Source organism: Nannobrachium achirus (assembly GCF_963921795.1).
Source record: "Nannobrachium achirus genome assembly, chromosome: 16".
NCBI lineage: Eukaryota > Metazoa > Chordata > Actinopteri > Myctophiformes > Myctophidae > Nannobrachium > Nannobrachium achirus.
Window position 1 is genome coordinate 49,121,997 of NC_137823.1, and position 22,736 is coordinate 49,144,732.

The 22,736-nt window shown below is 40.8% G+C and overlaps 2 protein-coding genes across 4 annotated transcripts; both read left to right on the top strand.

The window, feature by feature from the left end:
- Positions 1–8,937: 8,937 nt before the first annotated feature.
- Positions 8,938–14,053, top strand: LOC308300246 (protein unc-93 homolog A-like). The gene is made up of 8 exons (XM_080744061.1): positions 8,938–9,164; positions 10,179–10,360; positions 11,206–11,435; positions 11,755–11,892; positions 12,045–12,256; positions 12,362–12,497; positions 12,853–12,984; positions 13,091–14,053. The coding sequence occupies exons 1-8, from the start codon at positions 9,075–9,077 to the stop codon at positions 13,408–13,410; spliced, it is 1,440 nt and encodes a 479-aa protein (XP_080600187.1). The 5' UTR covers positions 8,938–9,074; the 3' UTR covers positions 13,411–14,053.
- A 2,128-nt stretch (positions 14,054–16,181) lies between these two features.
- Positions 16,182–22,735, top strand: LOC308301346 (protein unc-93 homolog A-like). 3 transcript variants are annotated; one of them, XM_080745299.1, is made up of 8 exons: positions 16,182–16,469; positions 16,966–17,142; positions 17,362–17,591; positions 18,233–18,352; positions 18,510–18,721; positions 18,861–18,996; positions 19,405–19,536; positions 20,960–22,735. In XM_080745299.1, exons 1-8 carry the CDS (start codon positions 16,318–16,320, stop codon positions 21,277–21,279), a joined length of 1,479 nt encoding a protein of 492 aa, XP_080601425.1. In that variant the 5' UTR covers positions 16,182–16,317; the 3' UTR covers positions 21,280–22,735. The 3 variants fall into 3 exon arrangements, with proteins under 3 accessions (XP_080601425.1, XP_080601426.1, XP_080601427.1); XM_080745300.1 differs by having other exon boundaries at positions 16,182–16,407; positions 16,961–17,142; XM_080745301.1 differs by having other exon boundaries at positions 16,294–16,469; positions 16,961–17,142.
- Position 22,736: the final 1 nt, after the last annotated feature.

Genomic DNA, 22,736 nt, shown 5'->3' on the forward strand with positions numbered 1-22,736 from the left:
ATGCTGTAACATTAGTGCATGTAATACACTGAACAATGATACAAACAATGCATCAACATAGTTCCACCCATCCCACATAATATCCTGTTGTCACAATGCATGTCAAAGAATATGATTAACATGCATAGCATTTCCAAAGTACACATTGTAAATACAAATAATTAGCTGGTATATTAGGGACTGGTGTGAGTTATGGATGTTGGATACATGGCTTAGCCACTGCTCTTTCATTCTTGAGTAAACACAAAAGTGGTGGGAAAATTCTGCTTGTTGAGTTCCATGCCTTGTAAAACAGAGTACAGCAACTTGCAATGGGCCTGGTGTACAAGATACACTACACCACTATGATACCCAAGTACCTGTCAAAATACTTTATAAACATTAAGGATGACCATAATTACAACACCAGAGGCAGCGCCACAGATCACTTTCAACCCAGAGTCAAAACCAACAAAGGGTCAAACTCTTTTTTCTGCTATACCACCAAAATGTGGAAAGCCTTACCGAAGGTCATAAAGGAGTGTGGATCACTAGCATCCTTTAAAATTGCCCTGAAAAACCACTTACAGGCAGCAGCCGTTCGCAACTGGTAAAAAAACTAACCTAGCCCAACCCTACCCTCCCCTGCCCCTTCTTTGTATAACTGTTTTAGACTCTTTTTTTGTTCTCTCATTATTTATTTTCTTTACATATCTACTGCATAGTACTGTGTTCTATTCGTCTGTCATTCAATGTTATATGAGATACTTAAATGGTTTCCTGTGGAAATAAGTTTAGTCTTTTCATGGATCTCCTTTTAGTAGACCTTGTACCAGTGAACTGTACCGTCATGAAACTGTACCTTTTCCTATGCAAACTTCTAATAAAGTCTTCAATCAATCAATCAATCAATCAATTTCTTACCACATAAATGGTACAAATGGTGGATTTAAATAGCGCTTTATTCCCCCCCAAAGCACTTTACATTGTGCATTATATTCACACATACATTCACACACTGACGGCGGGGGGGCCATGCGAGCATGGTACCAACCTGCTCATCTGGAGGAGTTAGGGGCTAAGTACGTTTCTTGCTCATTTACACATTTTAAGCATTTAGCAGACCCTCCTTTAGATTCCCAAGCGGTCGCTCTACCTCCTGAGCCACTGCTGCCCTAAACAGATAATAGTTGAAATTAAATGATTGCATGTTTGGCTTGTGTGTGGTATATATCTTTACATTAAATAGGCTTAAAACGAAGCCCAACTGTCCGAATAGGACCCAAAACCCAATCCAACAGACGCAGTTTCAGAGTTCCGAAGCAATGGTCTATTGGCCGCTCATGTCACTATGACTCAGCCATAACCATATAAGGAGTTTCCAATGCAGCTACGCGCAAATATGGAATGTGTTATCTAACCCGGACACTCTTCTCATTGACAACATGTTGAATATGTCGTGAATAATTCAATAGCCTTGCTCTCCAGTTCCCAGACAAACACACACAAGGGCTGCGCCACCCAAATGAGCGCTAACGAATGATCATTTGATCCCAGGCAGCCACTCTGCATTAGAGCCCGACCAATGATGAATATGAATATGTCTTCCTTTCCCAGAGGATTTCACCTCTGCAGAGCAGAGGTGAGATTCCATCAAGGATTTGCGGGAGATGGCAGTGGGAGGTAGGGATTGAGGAACACACTGGTGACTAAGAGGAGGCGGTGGAGCAGTGTTACCAGATGGGAAATGTTGAATTATCGTACCGGAGGCTCAGAATTATCGTATTTGACATGAAACTATCGTACACGGCCAAAAAAAGATAAATCACTCGCGTAAAAACGTAATTTCACCAAAAAATGCGTCTTTAGTGTAAGAAACGACCTCGTTTTAGACTCCTGCGTGACAAAAACGCATCAGATATGCTGTGTGGAGGCAGGCAACTTCTTGGAGCTTACACAAATAAAAGCCTGAAACTGGTCTGGAAAGATGCAACCAGTGTTTTTAATGCCTCCAAGTACAGATCTAGGGTCAGATTAACTGATTTCCTGGCTTATTTTGAGAAGCCAAACCAGATCCCAGATCAGCAGCCAGGGAAAATAGTGAATTCACGCTCTTTTTGATGATATGCCGAAATTATCGTACATTTGGGCATTTTTGGAATTATTGATCGTACATCGTACAGGGGGTCAAATTATCGTACAAATACGATAATTATCGTACGTCTGGCAACACTGCGGTGGAGGAGAGAGTGGATACAAGAAGAGGAGTAAGAAAGAGACACAGGATGGTTAAAGAGAGTGAAGGACAAATTCCATTTAATGTGGGACTATTTCTTTCTGTATATCAAGGGTTTGCCGGGAGGTACATTGTTTAGGGGAGGGTCCATTTAGTATAGAACCATTACGTATACATTACGATTTACACAATCACTACTGAGGTTTATCTAAGAATTGAAGGGGTGTTGTCCGATTAGCTTAGCTCGTGGGTGGGGATGAGGGGAGGTAGGGTGGAGGGATGGAGAGGACAGGGCAGTTGATATCTGGCCAGATTGGAGGCGATTACATGGGGGAGGAAATTGTTATCCAATGTGGTCTTTCCTCCTAAACTTCCATTGTACCAACTGCGTTTAATTCCTGCCTACTTTGACATGATTTTGCATTGTAAGAATACACGGAAAAGAAGGAGAATAATTCAATCTAGCTCTTTTAGATAACATTTTCAAGTGAGGGTGTCAATGACCAATGCCATCTCTATATACAATTTGAAACTGACAGAACGGTGCATTCGACATACATACATACAGACGACCCAAAGCAGTCCAATTGGCTAGGACTGATCACGTGGCACACGTGCCGACGTCCTCACGTCACACCAGCGCCATACGTGCTGACGTAGAGTCAACACCAGGCTAACAGTTAGCTAAACAAATGATGTACTCACGTTTGCATAGTCAATAGCACTACTGTCCACATTCCAGTACATTCCATCACTTAGGCACGAGTCCCGATCACATTAACATAATCTTCATGTATGTACATCCCATTACAGCAACGTAACGTTACTCTTTTTAATTCGCGGAGTTCTTCACCGGAAGTGCGTCCGGTCGTCAAATATGTCCGACCGGAAACGTGCTGCGGCACAATAGTTCCGCCACAATAGTTCCCCCCCCCCAAACAATTTTTTTTTCCTTTTTTTTTAACTTTTTTTTTTTTCAAAAAACCTTTTTTTTCAAAAAACTTTTTTTCAAAAAACTTTTTTTTTTCAAAAAACTTTTTTTTTCAAAAAACTTTTTTTTTCAAAAAACTTTTTTTTTCAAAAAACTTTTTTTTTCAAAAAACTTTTTTTTGCGTAGATGTGAGCGGCGCTACGCGCCGCGAACCTCTAGTAGTGTTACAAAACACATTTTCTGTGAGAACAGGTGTGAGAGGTGTGAGAACTGACTCAAATATTTCTCTCACAGAAGTTACTCAGAGCTCAGCACTGAACCAGATTCCTGAAACTTACCATGAGAATAGAACACACACACACACACACACACACACACACACACACACACACACACACACACGCACACACACAGTAGCAGTGGCTCTGGACGACAGGTCAGGAGTTCATACACACAAACACACATTTGATTTTAACTCGAATGGAAAAGCTTCTGCTTATGCAACTCTTTCTGCTGAGAGATCAAAGAGGTTTTTAATGCTTGAGTGAAAGAAAAGAGTATATATGACACTAATTCTAAATCCACACCCTGGAGAGGAAGTAGCCATACAGCAATGCAGTTATTGTGTGTAACATAAAGTATTTGTCATCAACTTTTCTGAATTTGGAAGAATGAACACTGAACAGTCAATTCTTTGGGTATTTTTGTCCCAACAAATCTCCATACGCAGGTACTTTATATACTCTAAAAGAACAGGATGAACTGTTGTCCTGACTGGACACTCCTGTCTCCCTCTGTTTGTTACATAATGCTTCATGCCTACAAGCTTGCTTTGGAATATTGGTCCAATCCATTTTAAATCTGCTACAGTTATGGGTTGGTGCACCGAACTGATAGAGACATCAAAATAATTGTGATGAATGCAAATGGAAAGCAGCCTCTTTTGCTGACTATGGCCCATTTACGGTCCATTGAGTATTTATTACTATGCATGGTTTGCGCCAACAAACTAATGAGCATAACTTTAAATTAGCCTCATTTATCAAGAAAGACATACTGTACAAGAAAGAAAGAAGTAAAAGAAAGAATGTGCACAAAAAACACTGTATTGAATTTTTCAAAACACCAGGCCTTTTTAAGAAGTGTTCGCCCTGCACATCAATATAAATTAGTTTATAAGCATATAAAACACACTTGAATCCTGCATCATAAGCCTATCATACGCATGTCATAACAGTGACCAGGCAAGGCTGTTCTAGCGTGGAAACCAGTCGAATCTGCCATTGCAAAAAAACGGATAGCTTGGTTTGTGACCAAGCAATTTGCAATTACAGTTGTGATTTGATTTCACTCCTGTCGAAGTAGTGAGGGACCAATCATGGCCCAGTATGCAAATGTGGGCCAGACTAATATCTACGCAGTGATATTTGTCTGGCCATGCCAGGCTAGTAGTAGGCTGGCAGTTCTTTGAATCAGTACCATTGGCAATATAATTCAGGACCGCTGTCAAAAAGAATGTAATAATCTCACATTTTACTAATAATTTGAACTCTATTTAGCATTTATTTTATGACAGATGTCATGATGGGTATACAAAACTGGGGAGATACCAGAAAATATGGTGAAAATAAGGGTGAGTTTCTTCGAGTTCTGTACAACAATTCTTTTCACCATGGTACTCAACTATAGAGCAAATTACAAAATTCCTCTAAGAAGAAGTGCTAAGACAAAAATACTAAATGAAAATCCAAAGAACCAGCACCCAAACAAATGACATAGCAGTTGTTAGCTATACTGAAACTAAACTCGAAATGATGGAAACAAAATCCATAAAACATCAAGCATGAGGAAAAAAAGAAGATAATGTTCATCATTCTGAAGAATTCTGAAGAATACTGAAGATTGAAGGCTCATAATATACATGTACATCATAACAATAAGGAATGATTTTCTGGACCACATGGAGAAAGCAGATTGTTTTGGTAGGTTTCCAGCTACAGTAGACTATGTTAAACCAATCGGAAATGTTGCTCTGTCTGAGAATGAGTCTTGGGAATGAGAAAATGCTGTGTGGGCATTTGTGGTACTGAGGAATAATTCAATAGCCTTGCTCTCCAGTTCCCAGACAAACACACACAAGGGCTGCGCCACCCAAATGAGTGCTAAGGGATGATCACTTGATCCCAGGCAGCCACTCTGCATTAGAGCCCGACCAATGCCAGATTTTGGGGTCCAATGCCTGATCCTTCTTTTATAGAGTCCTAGACCTGGTGGTAAGTATTAGCAACTCAGACAGTATGGCTGATCTTCTAGAATGTATATAGGCTATATACATTCCATTAATCTCTGTGATGGAGCCAACACAACTACTCAATACCATCACAACACGACTACAAAACACTAACACAGACATCAACAAAAATACCCAGCATCAACAAACATTTAGACTTGAGATTTGCAGTTATATGGTCAACAATAAGGCCCACCACTGGACACGATACAATTATTTTTTGTGGACTATATGGGTAGGGAATCAATTCGGAATCCATTTGGTCTTTCCTTTTTTTTTTTTTTTACATATTTTTTCATCTTTGTGGGCAAGATCATTTCAATTCCTGAATAAAAGGAAATCAGGCTTGGCAGTGCTAGCCTCGTAAACCAGCCTCCTCCAGAAATCTACATTTTCATTTGAAAGCAAATTGCAAAATGAAACTGAGAGACTGACTAGGTGAGTGTTGTCACAGCATCCTCGGCTCCTCTCCTAAGAACTAGCCCTCATAAGTGTGGTGCTGAAGTAGTAAAGTCCCCCATCTCCAACCTGGAGATGCCCAGGGGTTGTTTGCGTCCTGTACATTTTTTTTATTATATTAAGTTAACAGTGTTAAGAGTGTTTTGGCACCCTTTTGGTAACACCTTTTATTTGTTTCACAATGGATCACAAAATAACTTATTTCCTTTAATTGATATGTCGGTGTGCCAGCATTCCTTTTGCCGTCCTTATATTTTGTATTGTATTTTATTTTACTATTAATGTCATAATGTCCCTATCATTTAAGATATTCAGATTTAGGGCAGGCCTACATTTAATCAAATTACTCCAAACCAGGGCTAGGGCCCTGGGCTGGGGCACCACAAAGATATTAGGGAAGTGGTTCTCAAAATGGACACTTTTTAGCCCATGGACCCCCAATTGAAAAGATGCAGTGACCATATAAGAGAAGATTTTTACATAGCTGCGACTCTGAACCATTATAATGTCAAGGACCCCCAGTTTGAACCCATTTAATGGCATTTATTTCTGAGATGCCAATCTAATAGGTCTATTGTAAAATCAATGTTAATTTAACTCAGAGACTAGAGTGTACAAAAGGTTAGGGTCTATTTGGTTCTATTTGCACACTCTCTAGTGTACACTCTCTGATAGTTACTAGCCTACCCATAAGGGTCTATTTGGTTCCTAACGATCATTTAGCTGGGGACCCCCATGGAACTCCTTCAAGGACCCCTGGGGGTCCCCGGACGGCCGGACCCCACTTTGAGAAGGATGAGAACCAATGCATTAGGGCACCCAAATGGGCAGCTCAGCATAGTGGGAAAATGACAGGCTACAACACGTGCTCCATGTCTGCAGACGCGCCCCCTTCTAAAATGTAAAAATCGAACCTCTGTTCGAAGTGGAGCTGTGTGTGTGTGTGTGTGTGTGTGTGCGTGCGTGCGTGCGTGCGTGCGTGCGTGCGTGCGTGCGTGCGTGTGTGTGTGTGTGTGTGTGTGTGTGTGTGTGTGCAACAGCGCCCCTCCCTTAACATGTGTGGCCAGAAAAGGTTACTGCAGACTACATACCCGGAGACAGACAGACAGACAAACAGACAAACAGACAGACAGACAGACAGACAGACCCACACACACGGCCACGTATAGGGAGCTCCACACAGCTCCAAAAACGACTTTGCAGAGAGAGCGGATATGGAATGATCTAGGCCTATAGTCGACAGCGAAATTATCTGAAAACATTTACATATCTCAACTCCATCACCTCGCAAAAGCTCTAGTCAGTAGACAACTTTTATTGGACTAGCAGAACACGAACACGTCGGTCGAACTCCAATAACTGACTTCACAGTGTGTACAACAGGTGCCTCACCTCCTGCTCCTGAGAACAGATGTTCCTCTTCATGCGAAAGCATCACCATATGACATATGACAGTTGGCACCCCATATGATAAAAACATACATAAAAATTGTAGGCTATCATTCTTTAGTGCTGGATTTGATTTGATCATCTGTTGAAATCATCAATTGTGTATTATATAGCCTATATTTATTTATATAAATATTTATATGGTTATGAATTAGCAGATTTAGCAGCATTAAAGTGGTGTGGCCTCCAGAGGGCGATGTAGAGCAGCAATGCCTAGCTGAACAGTGGTAGTAATATGTAGAATATCTAAAAAATGATGCCAGCACAAATTATAAAATTTACAGCACAATTCAGCACAAATCCAGACCAGCACTAAAGAATTACACAATTTTTAAATGTTTTCATCATATGGGGTGCCATTGTGCCAACTTCACAGAGGTGAAATCATCAGCTATAGGAGATCTTCACTTCAGAAGCAGTCAGGTAGTCGTGTTTGTCCCATTAACTGTGTCCTGGAGCATTACATCGTCCATTGGGATGAAGGCAGGGGACAGACATGTCCCATGATGTCCCAATTAAGTAGTCGAGTAAAGTTACTGAGTGAGACTTGTGTAGGCTAGTCATTTTAACACTCAGGCAGACATAAGCTACAATGGAAATGGTTGCATCATGGGTTAAACCTTTTTTCGGGGGCTATGCTATAATTCAACGTAGAGCGCATAATATGACATACATTCATTATATATTTATTATTATATTATTATAGTTTACGTGCACTTGGCCATCCATAAGATGGGGGTGCGTCCTATAGCCTACTTATTCTTTATGCGGACTCTGGCTCCCTCTGCTGGTCACATTCTGACATGAAGACTTCCTTAGAAAGTTCTGCCTCCTGAAACGTAACGTTCAATTCTACCAAGAACACCCTGGTGGCTCCTGTTCCAAATCCCAAGAACCTGATAAACTTTGTGTTGTTTACCTAGGCTAGTGTCCAAATTACTTTGTAACACTGCAGTCAAAATATATGTTATTCGCATCACTGGCTCCTGGTTGTACTTCTAGTTACTACATATACAACAAACAACAGATACAGTATCCGCACTGTACAGTGTCAGAGGAAAACTATATGAATACAATCATATCAATATCATAAATGTAGGCTACTGTAGACCATTACATTCAGTATATGTACAATGTACAGTGTATGTATGGTAAAGATTAAATAATACACTGATAAAATAGAAAACAGTATCTGTACAAACAAGAGAATCATACAGTATTATCCTTTGAATGGATTTTACTCCAGTGTTACACAAGAATAATCCATAGAAGGAGAGACTAGCTAATGAATCTATCATGCCTCACTTGTTTTGTCTTGCATGGTCCAGTAATCCAACATTTGAGGTCTTTGCAGTTTGTACAATCCACCTAAAAAGACAGAACACTGTCAATGTAAACAACACATTTGTCATCATGACTATCATATTGTGATAACGATAACCACATTAAAGGATGGGAAAGCTGAGACAGTGTAGGAGAGAGAGACTGTGTGAAAACTGAGTTAGAGACAGTGTAGGAGAGACAGTTGGAAAGCTGAGAGAGAGACAATATGAACTTTGAACTCAAATACGACTATATCAAAGATATGCTTGTTTCTGCCGGGAGAAGCTCATTTGAATTGCACTTGGATACTCTCTGTGAATATACAGTTGATCATTATTATTTATTAATGTTTTATTATTTTACCTTTGTTGAAGGTGAAGTTTTTTTGGGATTAACAAAAAGCAGAAATGTTCAACCGTAACTTAAAGAACGTGGTTGTGGTCTCCGTTGGCTTTCTGTCACTGTTTACAGCTTATGCAAGCCTGCAAAGTCTACAGGTAAGTTCACAAGTTGACTCAAACAGATGGGTGGTTCTTTCAGGCACAGCTGAGTCCTAAAGTTGACAACAGCAACTCAAACACATGTAAACTGGCATCTGCATTATTGCCTAAGCAATAAGATCAGGTTTTATCAACACCAGAAAAGGTTATTTTGCTTTGTAACAATTGAAAAACTATATAAAGCAATGTGCTTTTCAACATCTAAATTCTAATTATATTGGCATTTCACTTTTCTTTTCTTTTCTTTTTTTTTGCTAAATTTGGATGTGATTATTTGCATAAGCAAGCAGAATCTTCACCTTAATTTATATATTTTTTGGTCATGGGGAATCAAGTAAAATCAAAGACTTGGGTCATTTCTTTCAAGCAAGGTATATCAAGTCATGTGTTCTGTTTATGTTTATGTTTATTCAACTTTCAGGATGATCACAGATCATCCTGAAGACAAGACAGGTGCCATTAAAAACACTGAATTATTTTCCTGATTACAATATAAAAACTTCAAATCTAAAATGCATTTGCATTTGCCTATCTAAAAGTCCAATAAAAACTAAAATCTAGAATCCACTATCATTTAAGAGTCTGCACAAAGTGCACATGTATGGGATTGGTGATTTCTTGTATCTCTAGCATGTTGCATGTTGGAGTGTCCAGGTCGTCTCCATTCCTTGTTTGGCGACCAGAGATCTCCTTCCTGAGAGTTGGTAGCCATTTTCGGAAGTTGGACTTAAACAGCTTCCTTGCAAAGTCCAGACACAGTTGGGTGCGCCTCTCTGCTAGGGTGCACAATGTGAGGGTGCGGAGCCGGAGAGCCTCTCCTGAGAATGTCTCGGCCAAGTATAATTTTGCAAGCCCGTTTCTGAACTCTGGTCTTTTATTCTGGTTGACAGTCAAGGAGCTTGTGTTGATGTAATGCATCAATAAATGCATTACATCAACAAATAAACTGTCCAACATGGGACAAACAAACTGTCCCCGTTTCATCCATTACCCTGTGTCTCTCCTGTCCAGAGCAGTCTGAATGCAGAACAGGGGATGGGGGTGGCATCTCTGAGTGTCATCTATGGTTCCATGATTGTCTCCTCCATGTTCGTGCCCCCCATAATGATCAAGAACCTCGGCTGCAAGTGGACCATTGTGGTCAGCATGGCCTGCTATGTCTCCTACTACTTTGGAAACTTCTATCCTGGATGGTGAGACAATCCATCTCTCTGTCCGTCTGTCTGTCTGTCTGTCTGCCTGCCTGCCTGTCATCTATTCATCTGTTCTTCCTCTCTGTTCTCTCTGTTCTGTTGTTCCTCTCTGTTCTTCTGTCTGTCTGTCTAGCTGTCTATGTCTCTGTCGCTTTGTCCATGAATTAAAACGAGCAAAACATCATCTAGAAGGAAACTGGTAGGGAGCTTTCACTTAAATAAAGACTTTCACTAAAAGTAAAAGATTATGTGTATCAAAACATCCTCCCCACAGAAAAATCCTCACGACCAACAACTAAAGATGTGAAGAACATTTAAGAAGCAGAAGAAAGGTGACAGTTAGGACTCCTGATCGACACTTAAAATGAACTATTCCGTTGGTATAACTCATATTTTAGATTACTGATGACGAGATTCCAAAGCATTCCATGGTTTCTTTGATTTCCAGGGAAACCATTGGATTCCATTTATTTCAGTTTAGAATGAAATGTATAGGCATAACCCGACAGACAGGTACTCAGACAAAGCTCCAGAAAAGTATGACATAGTGTATGACAGCGGTGCAACGTATGTGTGAGGGCAGCGTAACTCGAAACCTCTAGTATATGTATACTGTATACCATGTGGCCGATGCTGTGAAAATATATAATGATTTAAGGGTAGTAATAGTATCTTTTAAGCCTAAGTTTTACTTAACACAAACATTGAAAATTATGCATTTTTATCAAGCAATACAACCAATGTGACAATAAATGAGCCCTTAGCTTCAGAACGTAGGAGCAAAGAGGGCTAAAGGAACACATAAACAAATGACAATAATGGTTGCCTGTCCTCTTCTCATACAGGTACACACTCATCCCTACCTCTGTGATCCTGGGTTTGGGCGGTTCACCTCTATGGTCGGCCAAATGTGCCTACCTGACCATCTCTGGTAATCTACAGGCTGCCAAGGATGGCAGGAAGGGTGCCGATGTCATCAACCAATACTTTGGCATCTTCTTTTTCATATTCCAGTTTTCTGCCGTCTGGGGAAACATCATGTCCTCCCTCATATTCCAACGGGACTCCAAAATAGGTACACCTAAAATATGTTTCAGAAATGAAGAAATGTCATGACATTTGGCACAATTGTCCACTTAGACTCAAGGGTGCAGTGTTTAGAAGTAGGTGGTCAAAGGTCACTGACCTTTACCTCAAAGTCTAGGGCGCCGATAGCCGAGTGATTAAGGCGTGCACTGTACCATATACGCTCGGATGTCTGGTTGTCGGAGCCAGAGGCATACAACCGCAATGTGTGTATTCCTATTTTTATAATTAATTTTATTAGAACTTTATTTATACAAGATCGACAAAGAAGTACAATATTGACAAATAAAATGTATGTGGTCTTCCAGCCAACATCACACAGGAACAGTTGGAGCTCTGTGGAGTTGCTGAGTGTGACGTCCAGCTAAATGTCGCCACCATCAAAAACGTCACCACCATCAAACCAGAAGAAAAGCTGGTGAAGACGCTGGTCGGAGCCTACATCGGTAACATCATGATAATTTTATGCTTTTTGTTCTGTCTTTATTATTATTTCATTTATTTATTTTATAAGCTGGAAGTCATTCTATCTCCGAATAACTTTCTTTCCATCCATTTTCAAAGAAAACATCTCTCCCTGGGTTTGAAACTGTTCTAGGAGTTGGGGTGTTGGCCATGATCATTGTGGCAGTGTTCCTGGACAACATTGACCAGGGTCAGGCCAGGGAGTTCCGAAGGAACCGGGAGCCATTCTGCAGCACGTTCTTGGCCACGTTCCGCCTGCTCAGTGACCGCAGGCTCCTCATCCTCATCCCTCTCACCATGTACAGTGGCTTTGAAATGAGCTTCCTGTCTAGCGAGTACACCAAGGTGAGGGATTTGATAAAACAGTGCAGTGATGTTTCTGAGGCTTGTTTAAAACCAATACTGTCATCACAACCAGCATGTATTTTAATATTTCTGTTTCCATTATAGAATTATGCCACGTGTGCACTGGGCATCCATTATGTTGGCTTTGTGATGATCTGCTATGGGGCTTGCAATTCAGTGTCTTCCATTGTCTTTGGGAAGTTGGCTATGTACACTGGCAGAGCTCCTCTCTTCTTCCTAGGTAAAAGTCCATGACCAGAGTCATATAACTTACATGATATAAGATATATTTCAACAGTGTAAACAAGGCAATCGAGTGGTAGGCGCTGCTAACACAAAACACCCAGAGACTTTTCCATTTCCATTTTATATAATGTATAACAATTTAACTGTGCTATAATTTACAGAGTCTGTATGTGCAAAACAACTTGCATCTTTCATTCTCACATTTTCACCTGTCACCAAGGCTGGGGAGAATTTGAAAGGACATCTAGCTATATTTTATAGTTAATACTTTTGACTTCTGATCTGAATCATCACTCATCATCCTTCAATGAGCAATAAGGTCTTTCAATGCCACGTCTCTCCATTTTCAGCGGCTGCGATCAACTTCTCCTGCATCATAGCCCTGCTGTACTGGAGGCCTCATCCCGACCAGCTGCCTGTCTTCTTTGTGTTCCCTGGTCTGTGGGGCGTGGCAGACGCTGTGTGGAAAACACAGATCAACTGTGAGAACAGAACAGAGAATAGTTTTAATTAGATCCTATCTATGTTTTTTAGTTTAATTTGTGGTAATGTTAATTTTTTCCTTTCTTTCTTTCCTTCTTTCTTCAGCCATCTATGGAGTGCTCTTCCCCCGAGACAAAGAGGCAGCATTTTCCAACTACAAAATATGGGAGTCTCTGGGTGCCGTCATCGCCTTTGCCTACAGCACCTTCATTTGCCTGGAGACCAAGCTGTACATCCTTCTGGCCGTCCTACTGCTCACCATGGTCACGTACCCCGTTGTGGAGTACGGGGAATACAAGAACCCCACGACGCCCATAGAATCGGTTACCTGCGAAAACTCGAACCATGAGAACTCTGACCATGAGAATAGAAAGCCTACCATGATACTTCTATCCAGTCAGAAGTATCAGGAAAGCACATCATAGCTCAGTCCAGTCTCAGATTATTATCAACAATATCACTTTTTAGCAGATTGTGATCGGAGGATCTCAAAGCAACACCAGAAGTCTTATGCGTTTTCAAAATATAGATTAATTCAAGCACACGCACATAAGCACACAGTTACATTGTCACACAGTCACACACCCATATGCATGTTTGTGATACATACAGACAGAGAGACAGACAGAGAGACAGACAGACAGACAGACAGACAGACAGACAGACAGACAGACAGACAGACAGACAGACAGACAGAGTGTTTTGCCTATTCTACTCTATGGTGTTTGCCCTTGACTGGCTTGAACTGCAAACCTTTGCTTGCCAGCAGGTGCAATGTTTCCCATCCACTCTACACATGCAAAAGAAATCTCTTATTCAAGTGTTGGGTATTTAGTTGTGTTTATGCTGTATCAACCGTCTCATATCAGGAGTTCTCCAGTATTGCAATAGACTTAAACAATGTTTCTCTGCAGTGTATACGGTATGTATACTTTTTATTGTACATTCTACAGTATATCCAACTACTAAATTACCCCCTATACTGACTCCCAATCGCTGCTAAGGAGTTTTTACCCTTACCTATAGTTCTTAATCTTCTCTATTCTCAAATTAAAAATATTTTACTCTTCTGGTATTATTAGTATTATTATTATTTTGTTGTTCATCTTATTTTGTTTTATTTTTGAGAAACTTTGGTATTTGTCTGATTACGAGGACAATGGAATTAAAAACATCATTGGTCATTGGAGGAGGCTTTCAATTTTAAAAGTACTTCAAGCTTTTTGTAACGATGTACGGTTGGAGCCAGAAAATTACATGGGATTCTGTCCCTGGCAGACCGATCCAATAGCCATGAAAATACAAACATGGATCACCTGTAATCATGCCATGCACCATTAGTGGTTCATGGACCATTACTTGAGAAGCAGTGTAGGCATACTAAATGACCTTGTGACCTAAGATGATGAGTCAATGAAATCAGTTACTGGAAAGTGATGTCAAGAATTTCCACAGAAAGGGGAGTTAGAATCTCAAGAAGTGTCATAATTAGGAAATGTGTCTGCTTACTCATAAATGTTAAAATCAGAAGGCTATAGTATCAGTTAACATGAGTTAAATACGCAAGGTTGGATAAAGTAACCCACTAACTTTTGTTTAATGTGGACTCTGGCTCCCTATGCTGGTCACATGACGGAACACTTTATAGGCTATACAGGTGAGCCAAAGACTACCAAATTCACATTCTTGTTGGTAACAATCACATCCATTCTATTATAATACTTCTGACTTACACTGAACTCCAGTGAAGACTTCCCTAGAAAGTTCTGCCGCCTGAAACTTTCAATTTCCAGTTCCAATTCCCAAGAACCTGATTAACTTGTTTTTTAACTTGTTTACCTATAGTGTCCAAGTCTCTTTGTAACATTGAAGTCAAAATGTGTTATTCGCATCACTGGCTCCTGGTTGCACTTCTGATTACTGCCTGCATCCATGCATTTTTTTTAAATCGCTCCCAAACTCCAGCACTTAGAAAAAATAATCACCTGAACTGAATTTCTTGATAGAAAGTAGCTCATAACATGTCTGCTGGGTTTTTATGAAACAAACACTTTGCAGATAGAAAGAGGATACTCCAAGCTTTCCATACAGCCCCAATAGTGGTGAGTTTGACGTCATCTTACACTAAACGCCGGCAATTAACTCACACTGAAGGCAATTAACTCTTATGAGTTGATTGATTGGCAGAGTTGTCAATCATTTCCACTTCATATTGCATATCTCCCACATAAAGAGATGGGTTTGGTACTGCAGACATATATCCTTGCCATGCCATGTTTTTATGGTATAAAAACATAAATCATGTCAAACAAAACCAAGGTCTGTGCACATCACTGATGTTACAACTAGAAGTACATTAACCATTTCTACAGTCCTTTAATTTTGGTGCTTGTTTAACTAACAACACACCAAATAGATTGACTGTCAGACAGACAGACCTACTGTAACTAGATAACTTTGTTGAACCTAGGGGGAAATTCAGTTGCCAGAGGCAGCACAGCCTCACTTATCCAGTGATCCAACTTTTCAGGTCTTTGCAGTTTGTACAATCTACCTAAAAAGACAAAACATTGTCAATGTAAGCAACACATGTGTCATCATGACTATCATATTGTGATAATGATAATGATAACCACATTTATTATTTAGACAAAGGATGGGAAACTGAGACAGTGTAGGAGAGAGAGAGAGAGAGAGAGAGAGAGAGAGAGAGAGTATTTAGACAAAGGATGGGAAACTGAGACAGTGTAGGAGAGAGAGAGAGAGAGAGAGAGAGAGAGAGAGAGAGAGAGAGAGAGAGAGAGAGAGAGAGAGAGAGAGAGAGAGAGAGAGAGTGTGTGTGTGTGTGTGTGTGTGTGTGTGTGTGTGTGTGTGTGTGTGTGTGTGTGTGTGTGTGTGTGTGTGTGTGTGTGTGTGTGTGTGTGTGTGTGTGTGTGTGAAAACTGAGTGTAGAGCTGCGTCTGAAGTCCTTAAATTAGATCCTATTTCCTACACTTCTCTCCTATATTTCCTTATATGTTACAAGGTATTTTGATATACAAGAAAGGAAACAGGAGCTAGGAAATAGGATTTGATTTAAGGACTTGAGACGCAGCTCCAGGAGAGACAGTTAATGGAAAGCTGAGAGGGAGACAACATGAACTTTGAACTCAAACACGACTATATCAAAGATATGCTTGTTTCCGCCAGAGAGAAGCTCCTTTGAATTGCACTTAGATTCTCTCTGTGAATCTGATTTAGAATATACAGTTGATTATTATTATTACTATTAATGTTTTATTATTTTATCTGTGTTAAAGGTGAAGTTCCTTGGGGATTAACACAAAGCAGAAATGTTCAACCGTAACTTAAAGAACGTGGTTGTGGTCTCCGTTGGCTTTCTGTCACTGTTTACAGCTTATGGAAGCCTGCAAAGTCTACAGGTAAGTTCACAAGTTGACTCAAACAGATGGGTGGTTCATTCAGGCACAGCAGAGTTTAAAGGGTAAGTTCACCTCTGGGACAACCAGATCTTATTTTATTGTTGTTTGGGACAAGATCTACACGATCCTGAGTTATTTCTTGTGTTCAATCTGTGTTTTGAGATATGTTAGTATTTCAGCATGAATGATGATGCATTTTGCTGCATATGAGTCATCATGCTGCATCATATAATGGTCACGTGTTGAACTACTGTATATAATCCTAAAATTGACAATGGCAACTCAAACACATGCAAACTGGCATCTACATTATTGTCTCAGCAATAAGACCAGTTTTTATCAGAGCATGAAAAGGTTATTTTGCAACTTTGTAACAATTGAAAAAGTACACAAAAGAATATGCTTTTCTTACAAGCCACCTTTTTCAACATCTAAATTCAAATTATATTGGAGACCATACATTTTTGTATCAAATACACGTGTAATCTCTATTTAGGCAAAGTACTGTATATCAAGTCATGTTTTGAAGTAATGCATCGACAATTACATCCAGAGCAGTCTGAATGCGGAGCAGGGGATGGGGGTGGCATCTCTGAGTGTCATCTATGGTTCCATGATCGTCTCCTCCATGTTCCTGCCCCCCATCATGATCAAGAACCTGGGCTGCAAGTGGACCATCGTGTTCAGCATGGCCTGCTATGTCTCCTACTCCTTTGGAAACCTCTATCCTGGATGGTGAGACACCAATTCATCTCTCTGTCTGTCTGTCTGTCTGTCTGTCTGTCTGTCTGTCTGTCTGTCTGTCTGTCTGCCATCTATCCATCTGAAAATGATGCATTTGTATCAACCATGTGACAATAAATGAGCCCTTAGCTTCAGAACGTAGGAACAAAGAGGTCTAAAGGAACACATAAACAAATGACAAGAATGGTTGCCTGTCCTCTTCTCATACAGGTACACACTCATCCCTACCTCTGTGATCCTGGGTTTGGGCGGTTCACCTCTATGGTCGGCCAAATGTGCCTACCTGACCATCTCTGGTAATCTACAGGCTGCCAAGGACGGCAGGAAGGGTGCTGATGTCATCAACCAATACTTTGGCATCTTCTTTTTCATGTTCCAGTCCGCTGGCGTCTGGGGAAACCTCATGTCCTCCCTCATATTCCAACAGGACTCCAACATAGGTACACCTAAAATATGCTTCATTGCCAAGGCTGGAAGCATTGTGTTTCCGGTTGTCTGTCTGTCTGTCCATCCATCCATGATCCATTTGTCTGTTCCAACTTTGTAAATGCAATCCCTGCAAGCCAAATCACATCATGATGACGTTATGATAACGTCCTCCGGTGACTCCGGTGACGTTCAGAACTAGGCCAGATCACAGCCCATATGGGGATGATCTTGACGTCACGTCATAGGGACTTTTTTGTTTGACAGGATTGTTGTTATTGTGTGTAATGTTAGTTGAAATATGAGCATGTAAGGTTATATTCTGGGACATATAATATGACATATGATATGACTAGTTATGATATTTATCTGGCCTTGATCGGACCCTCTCTGATTAATCCAGGACATCCGTTTTCGTGGGCAGGATTTATGTTGGTTTAAATCAGGTGATATTCCAGGCCAGATCTGAGTAGTCATGGTTTGACTTGATCTGGCCCAAATCGAGACGTCACTGATTGGTCCAGGTCCTGACCGTGCTTGCTGGGATATCTGAGGAACGCCTTGAAGAAATTTGGCACAATTGTCCACTTAGACTCAAGGGTGAAGTACTGTAAGAAGTACAATATTGACAAATAAAATATATGTGGTCTTCCAGCCAACATCACGCAGGAACAGTTGGAGCTCTGTGGAGTGGCTGAATGTGACGTCCAGCTAAACGTCACCATCATCAAACCAGCACAAAAGCTGGTGGAGACGCTGGTCGGAGCCTACATCGGTAACATCATGATAATTTTATGCTTTTTGTTCTGTCTTTATAATTATTTAATGTATTTATTTTATAATGCCGAAAGTCATTCTATCTCCGAATAACTTTCTTTCCAATGATCCATTTTCAAAGAAAACATCTCTCCCTGGGTTTGAAACTGTTCTAGGCGTCGGGGTGTTGGCCATGGTCATTGTGGCAGTGTTCCTGGACAACATTGACCAGGGTCAGGCCAGGGAGTTCCGCGGGAACCGGGAGCCGTTCTGCAGCACGTTCTTGGCCACGTTCCGCCTGCTCAGGGACCGCAGGCTCCTCATCCTCATCCCTCTCACCATGTACAGTGGCTTTGAACAGAGCTTCCTGTCTAGCGAGTACACCAAGGTGAGGGGCTTGATGTGGAAAATGTGATAAAACAGAGCAGTGATGTTTCCGAGGCTTGTTTAACCAATACTTGTCATCATCATCATCATCATCATCATCACAACCAGCATGTATTTAATACTTTTTGTTTCCATTATAGAACTATGCCACTTGTGCACTGGGCATCAATTATGTTGGCTTTGTGATGATCTGCTATGGGGCTTGCAATTCAGTGTCTTCCATTGTCTTTGGGAAGTTGGCTATGTACACTGGCCGAGCTCCTCTCTTCTTCCTAGGTAAAATCCAAGTCCGTGACCAGAGTCATATAGATATACTTTCAACAGTGTAAACAAGGAAATCGAGTTTGTTCGGGCAGTACATTTCTTGTTTTGTTTTATAAAATCACCTTTGATTAGTTGATTGAATACTTTAGACAGTAAATGTAGTACAGTCAAAGTTTATGGTAAAAAGGATTACACAAAACACTCAGGGGCTTGTTTCCATTTTATGTAATGTATAACAAATACATTCTGTCTGTATGTGCAAAACAACTTGCATCTTTAATTTTCACCTGTCACCAAGGCTGGGGAGAATTTGAAAGAACATCCTGCTATATTTTATATACTTCTGACTTCTGATCTGAATCACTCACCATCATTCAATGAGCAACAAGGTTTCTCAATGCCACGTCTCTCCATTTGCAGCGGCTGCGATCAACTTCTCCTGCATCATAGCCCTGCTGTACTGGAGGCCTCATCCCGACCAGCTGCCTGTCTTCTTTGTGTTCCCTGGTCTGTGGGGCGTGGCAGACGCTGTGTGGCAAACACAGACCAACGGTGAGAATAGAACAGAGAATAGTTTTAACTAGAAGCAGTGCTCTTCCGAGCACAGGTCTCCACCAGGCTATAAAAAGCCAATGTGAAAAGGGTGCCATGTCTTCTTCTGCCTTTCACGGCGATCGGACGCTGCATGCATGATCTGGGGCATTTTGTCCCAAAAATGAGTTTTGCTAAAGTTGACCTGCTGGTGGCACTATAACAGGCCAATGTGAAAAGAGCGACATTTGTTCCTTGACCAATGTGCTAGCAACATTTCACGGAAATCGCAAGCTGTGTCCATGATTTGAGGCATTTTGTTCAGAACGGAGCAATCCTGCAAACTTGGAAGCCAATGTTAGCCAATTAGGATGGAATATGAAATGTCGTACAGGTCCGTCTTAATCACATGACTATAGATATACTGTGTACTGATTTGCATGATCTTTTGGATAAAATCTGTAGGAGTAATATCAAATAATGTGTTTTACTATTTACTATTTTACTACGATGTGCGTACACAATTTCATCGAAATTGCACGATGTGTTCATGATTTGAGGCATTTTGTTCGAAACAGACCAATCCCGCAAAGTTTGGAGGCCAATCTTAGCCAATCAGGATAGAATATGTAATATGGGACAGAGCCGTCTTGAGCACATGACTCTCGTATAGAGATACTGTGTACTGATTTGTGATCAAATGAAGGAGTAATATCCAAAAATGTGTTTTACATAAGTCCGCCCCCAGGTGGTGCTATAAAAGGCTGATGTGAAAAATGCAGGGAAAAGGTTTTTCCTTGGCCTCTAGGGAGTGCGCGTACAAAGTTTGACACTGATCGGTGGAGTTATAGGTAAAAACACAAATTGGCCTGTTATAGCACCACCATGAGGCTGAGTGGGAATGTGCGTGCACAATTTCACAAAAATTGCATGCTGCGTGCCTGCGTTCAAGGCATTTTGTTCAAAACAGACCAATCTTACAAACTTTGGAAGCCAATCTTAAAGCCAATCAGGATGGAATGTGGAAAATGAGACAGATCCATTCTCGATCACATGACTGTAGAGATACTGACTACCAATTTTTGGACGAAATCTGTAGGAGTACTGTCAAAAAAGGAGTTTGACAGAAATTGGCCTCATGGTGGTGCTATAAAAGGCCCATGTGAAAAATGTGGGGCAGAGGATCTGAATTGGCATCCAGGGAGTGTGTGTGCACAGTTTGGCCGAGACCAAGCCAACAGCGTCGGAGATTAGCTGGTTATGAACGCGCGGACACACGGACACACACACGGACAAACGGAAAGAGGCGAAAACATAGTCTCTCCCATGCCTTTCGGCTGGTAGAGACAATTAGATCCTCTATATGTTTTTAGTTTAATTTGAGACTTTGGAAATATACTGAATGATGAGCCTGTGGTAATGTTCTTTGTTTCTTTTTTTCCAGCCATCTATGGAGTACTCTTCCTCAGAGACAAAGAGGCAGCATTTTCCAACTACAAAATATGGGAGTCCCTGGGTGCCGTCATCGCCTTTGCCTACAGCACCTTCATTTGCCTGGAGACCAAGCTGTACATCCTTCTGGCTGTCCTACTGCTCACCATGGTCACGTACCCCGTTGTGGAGTACGGGGAATACAAGAACCCCACAATGCCCATCGAATCGGTTACCTGCGAAAACTCGAACCACGAGAACTCGGACCATGAGAATAGAAAGCTTACCATGATACATCTAACCAGTCAGAAGTATCAGGCAAGCACATCATAGCTCAGTCCAGTCTCATATCACTTTTTAGCAGATTGTGATAGGAGGATCTCAAAGCAACACCAGAAATATGCGTTTTCAAAATATAGATTAATTCAAGCACACGCATAAGCACACAGTTACATTGTCACACAGTCACACACCCATAAGCATGTTTGTGATACATACAGACAGAGAGACAGAGAGACAGACAGACAGACAGACAGACAGACAGACAGACAGACAGACAGACAGACAGACAGACAGACAGAGAGACAGAGAGAGTGTTTTGCCTACTCTACTCTATGGTGTTTGCCCTTGACTGGCTTGAACTGCAAACCTTTGCTTGCCAGCAGGTGCAATGTTTCCCATCCACTCCACACATGAAATCTCTTATTCAAGTGTTGGGTATTCAGTTGTGTTTATGCTGTATCAACCGTCTCATATCGGGAGTTCTCCAGTATAGCAATAGACTTAAACAATGTTTCTCTGCAGTGTATATACGGTATGTATACTTTTTTTTATTGTACATTCTACAGTATATCCAACTACTAAATGACCCCCTCCCCAATCTACTGACAGAAACAGAAACCCTAACCCCCTAACCCAATTGCTGCTAAGGAGTTTTTACCCCATACCTATAGTTCATTTAATGCCACCCTTTCACCACTAGAGGGTGCCCAGTGTGCCATAGAAAATCCCATAGAGATATGCTGGTATATGCAGAAGCCCTGCAGCCATGACTTGCCTGAACACTTTCCTTTGTGCATGTACAGGAAGAGGATGAAGTTAGCTTGAAGTTAGCTATTGGCTACCAAGCATTTTAAAAGCCTTATTTTCGTCAACTTAGCCATGATTAAACCTTGCACACCTCATGCATGGGAAAAAAACAGAGAAGAATGAGCTCTAAAAAATCCAATGCAATCCTGGATTGCATTGGAGTGGATTTGTGCAGTTTGTTCACAGCTTTCAAACAAAAAGATCCGATTGGAAATCCGTTCAGGCATTCTTGAGATAATAGCCATTATGTTTTACATGTTATGTAAACAAACATGGCTACCCTGTATGTTAGATGGGGTTGTATGGGGGTGGAACATGCAAAATCGCGATTGAAATCATGTTCACTAGATTTGATGGGGTCCAAAAAAAAAATTTCAAAAAAAGTTTTTTCAATTTTTTTTTTTTTTTTTTAATCCCGAATATTCTCGTGATTGGCACTATGGGATGCGCTAATATATCCCGAGTATATTCGTGATTGGCAATCAATGAGTTAATCTTTTCTATTCTCAAATTAAAAATATTTTACTCTTATTATTATTATTTTGTTGTTGTTCATCTTATTTTGTTTTATTTTTGAGAAACTTTGGTATTTGTGCGATACGAGGACAGTGGAATTAAAAAACATCAGTGGTCATTCGAGGAGGCTTTCAATTCTAAAAGTACTAAGCTTTTTGTAACGATGTAGGCAAACATGGACCACC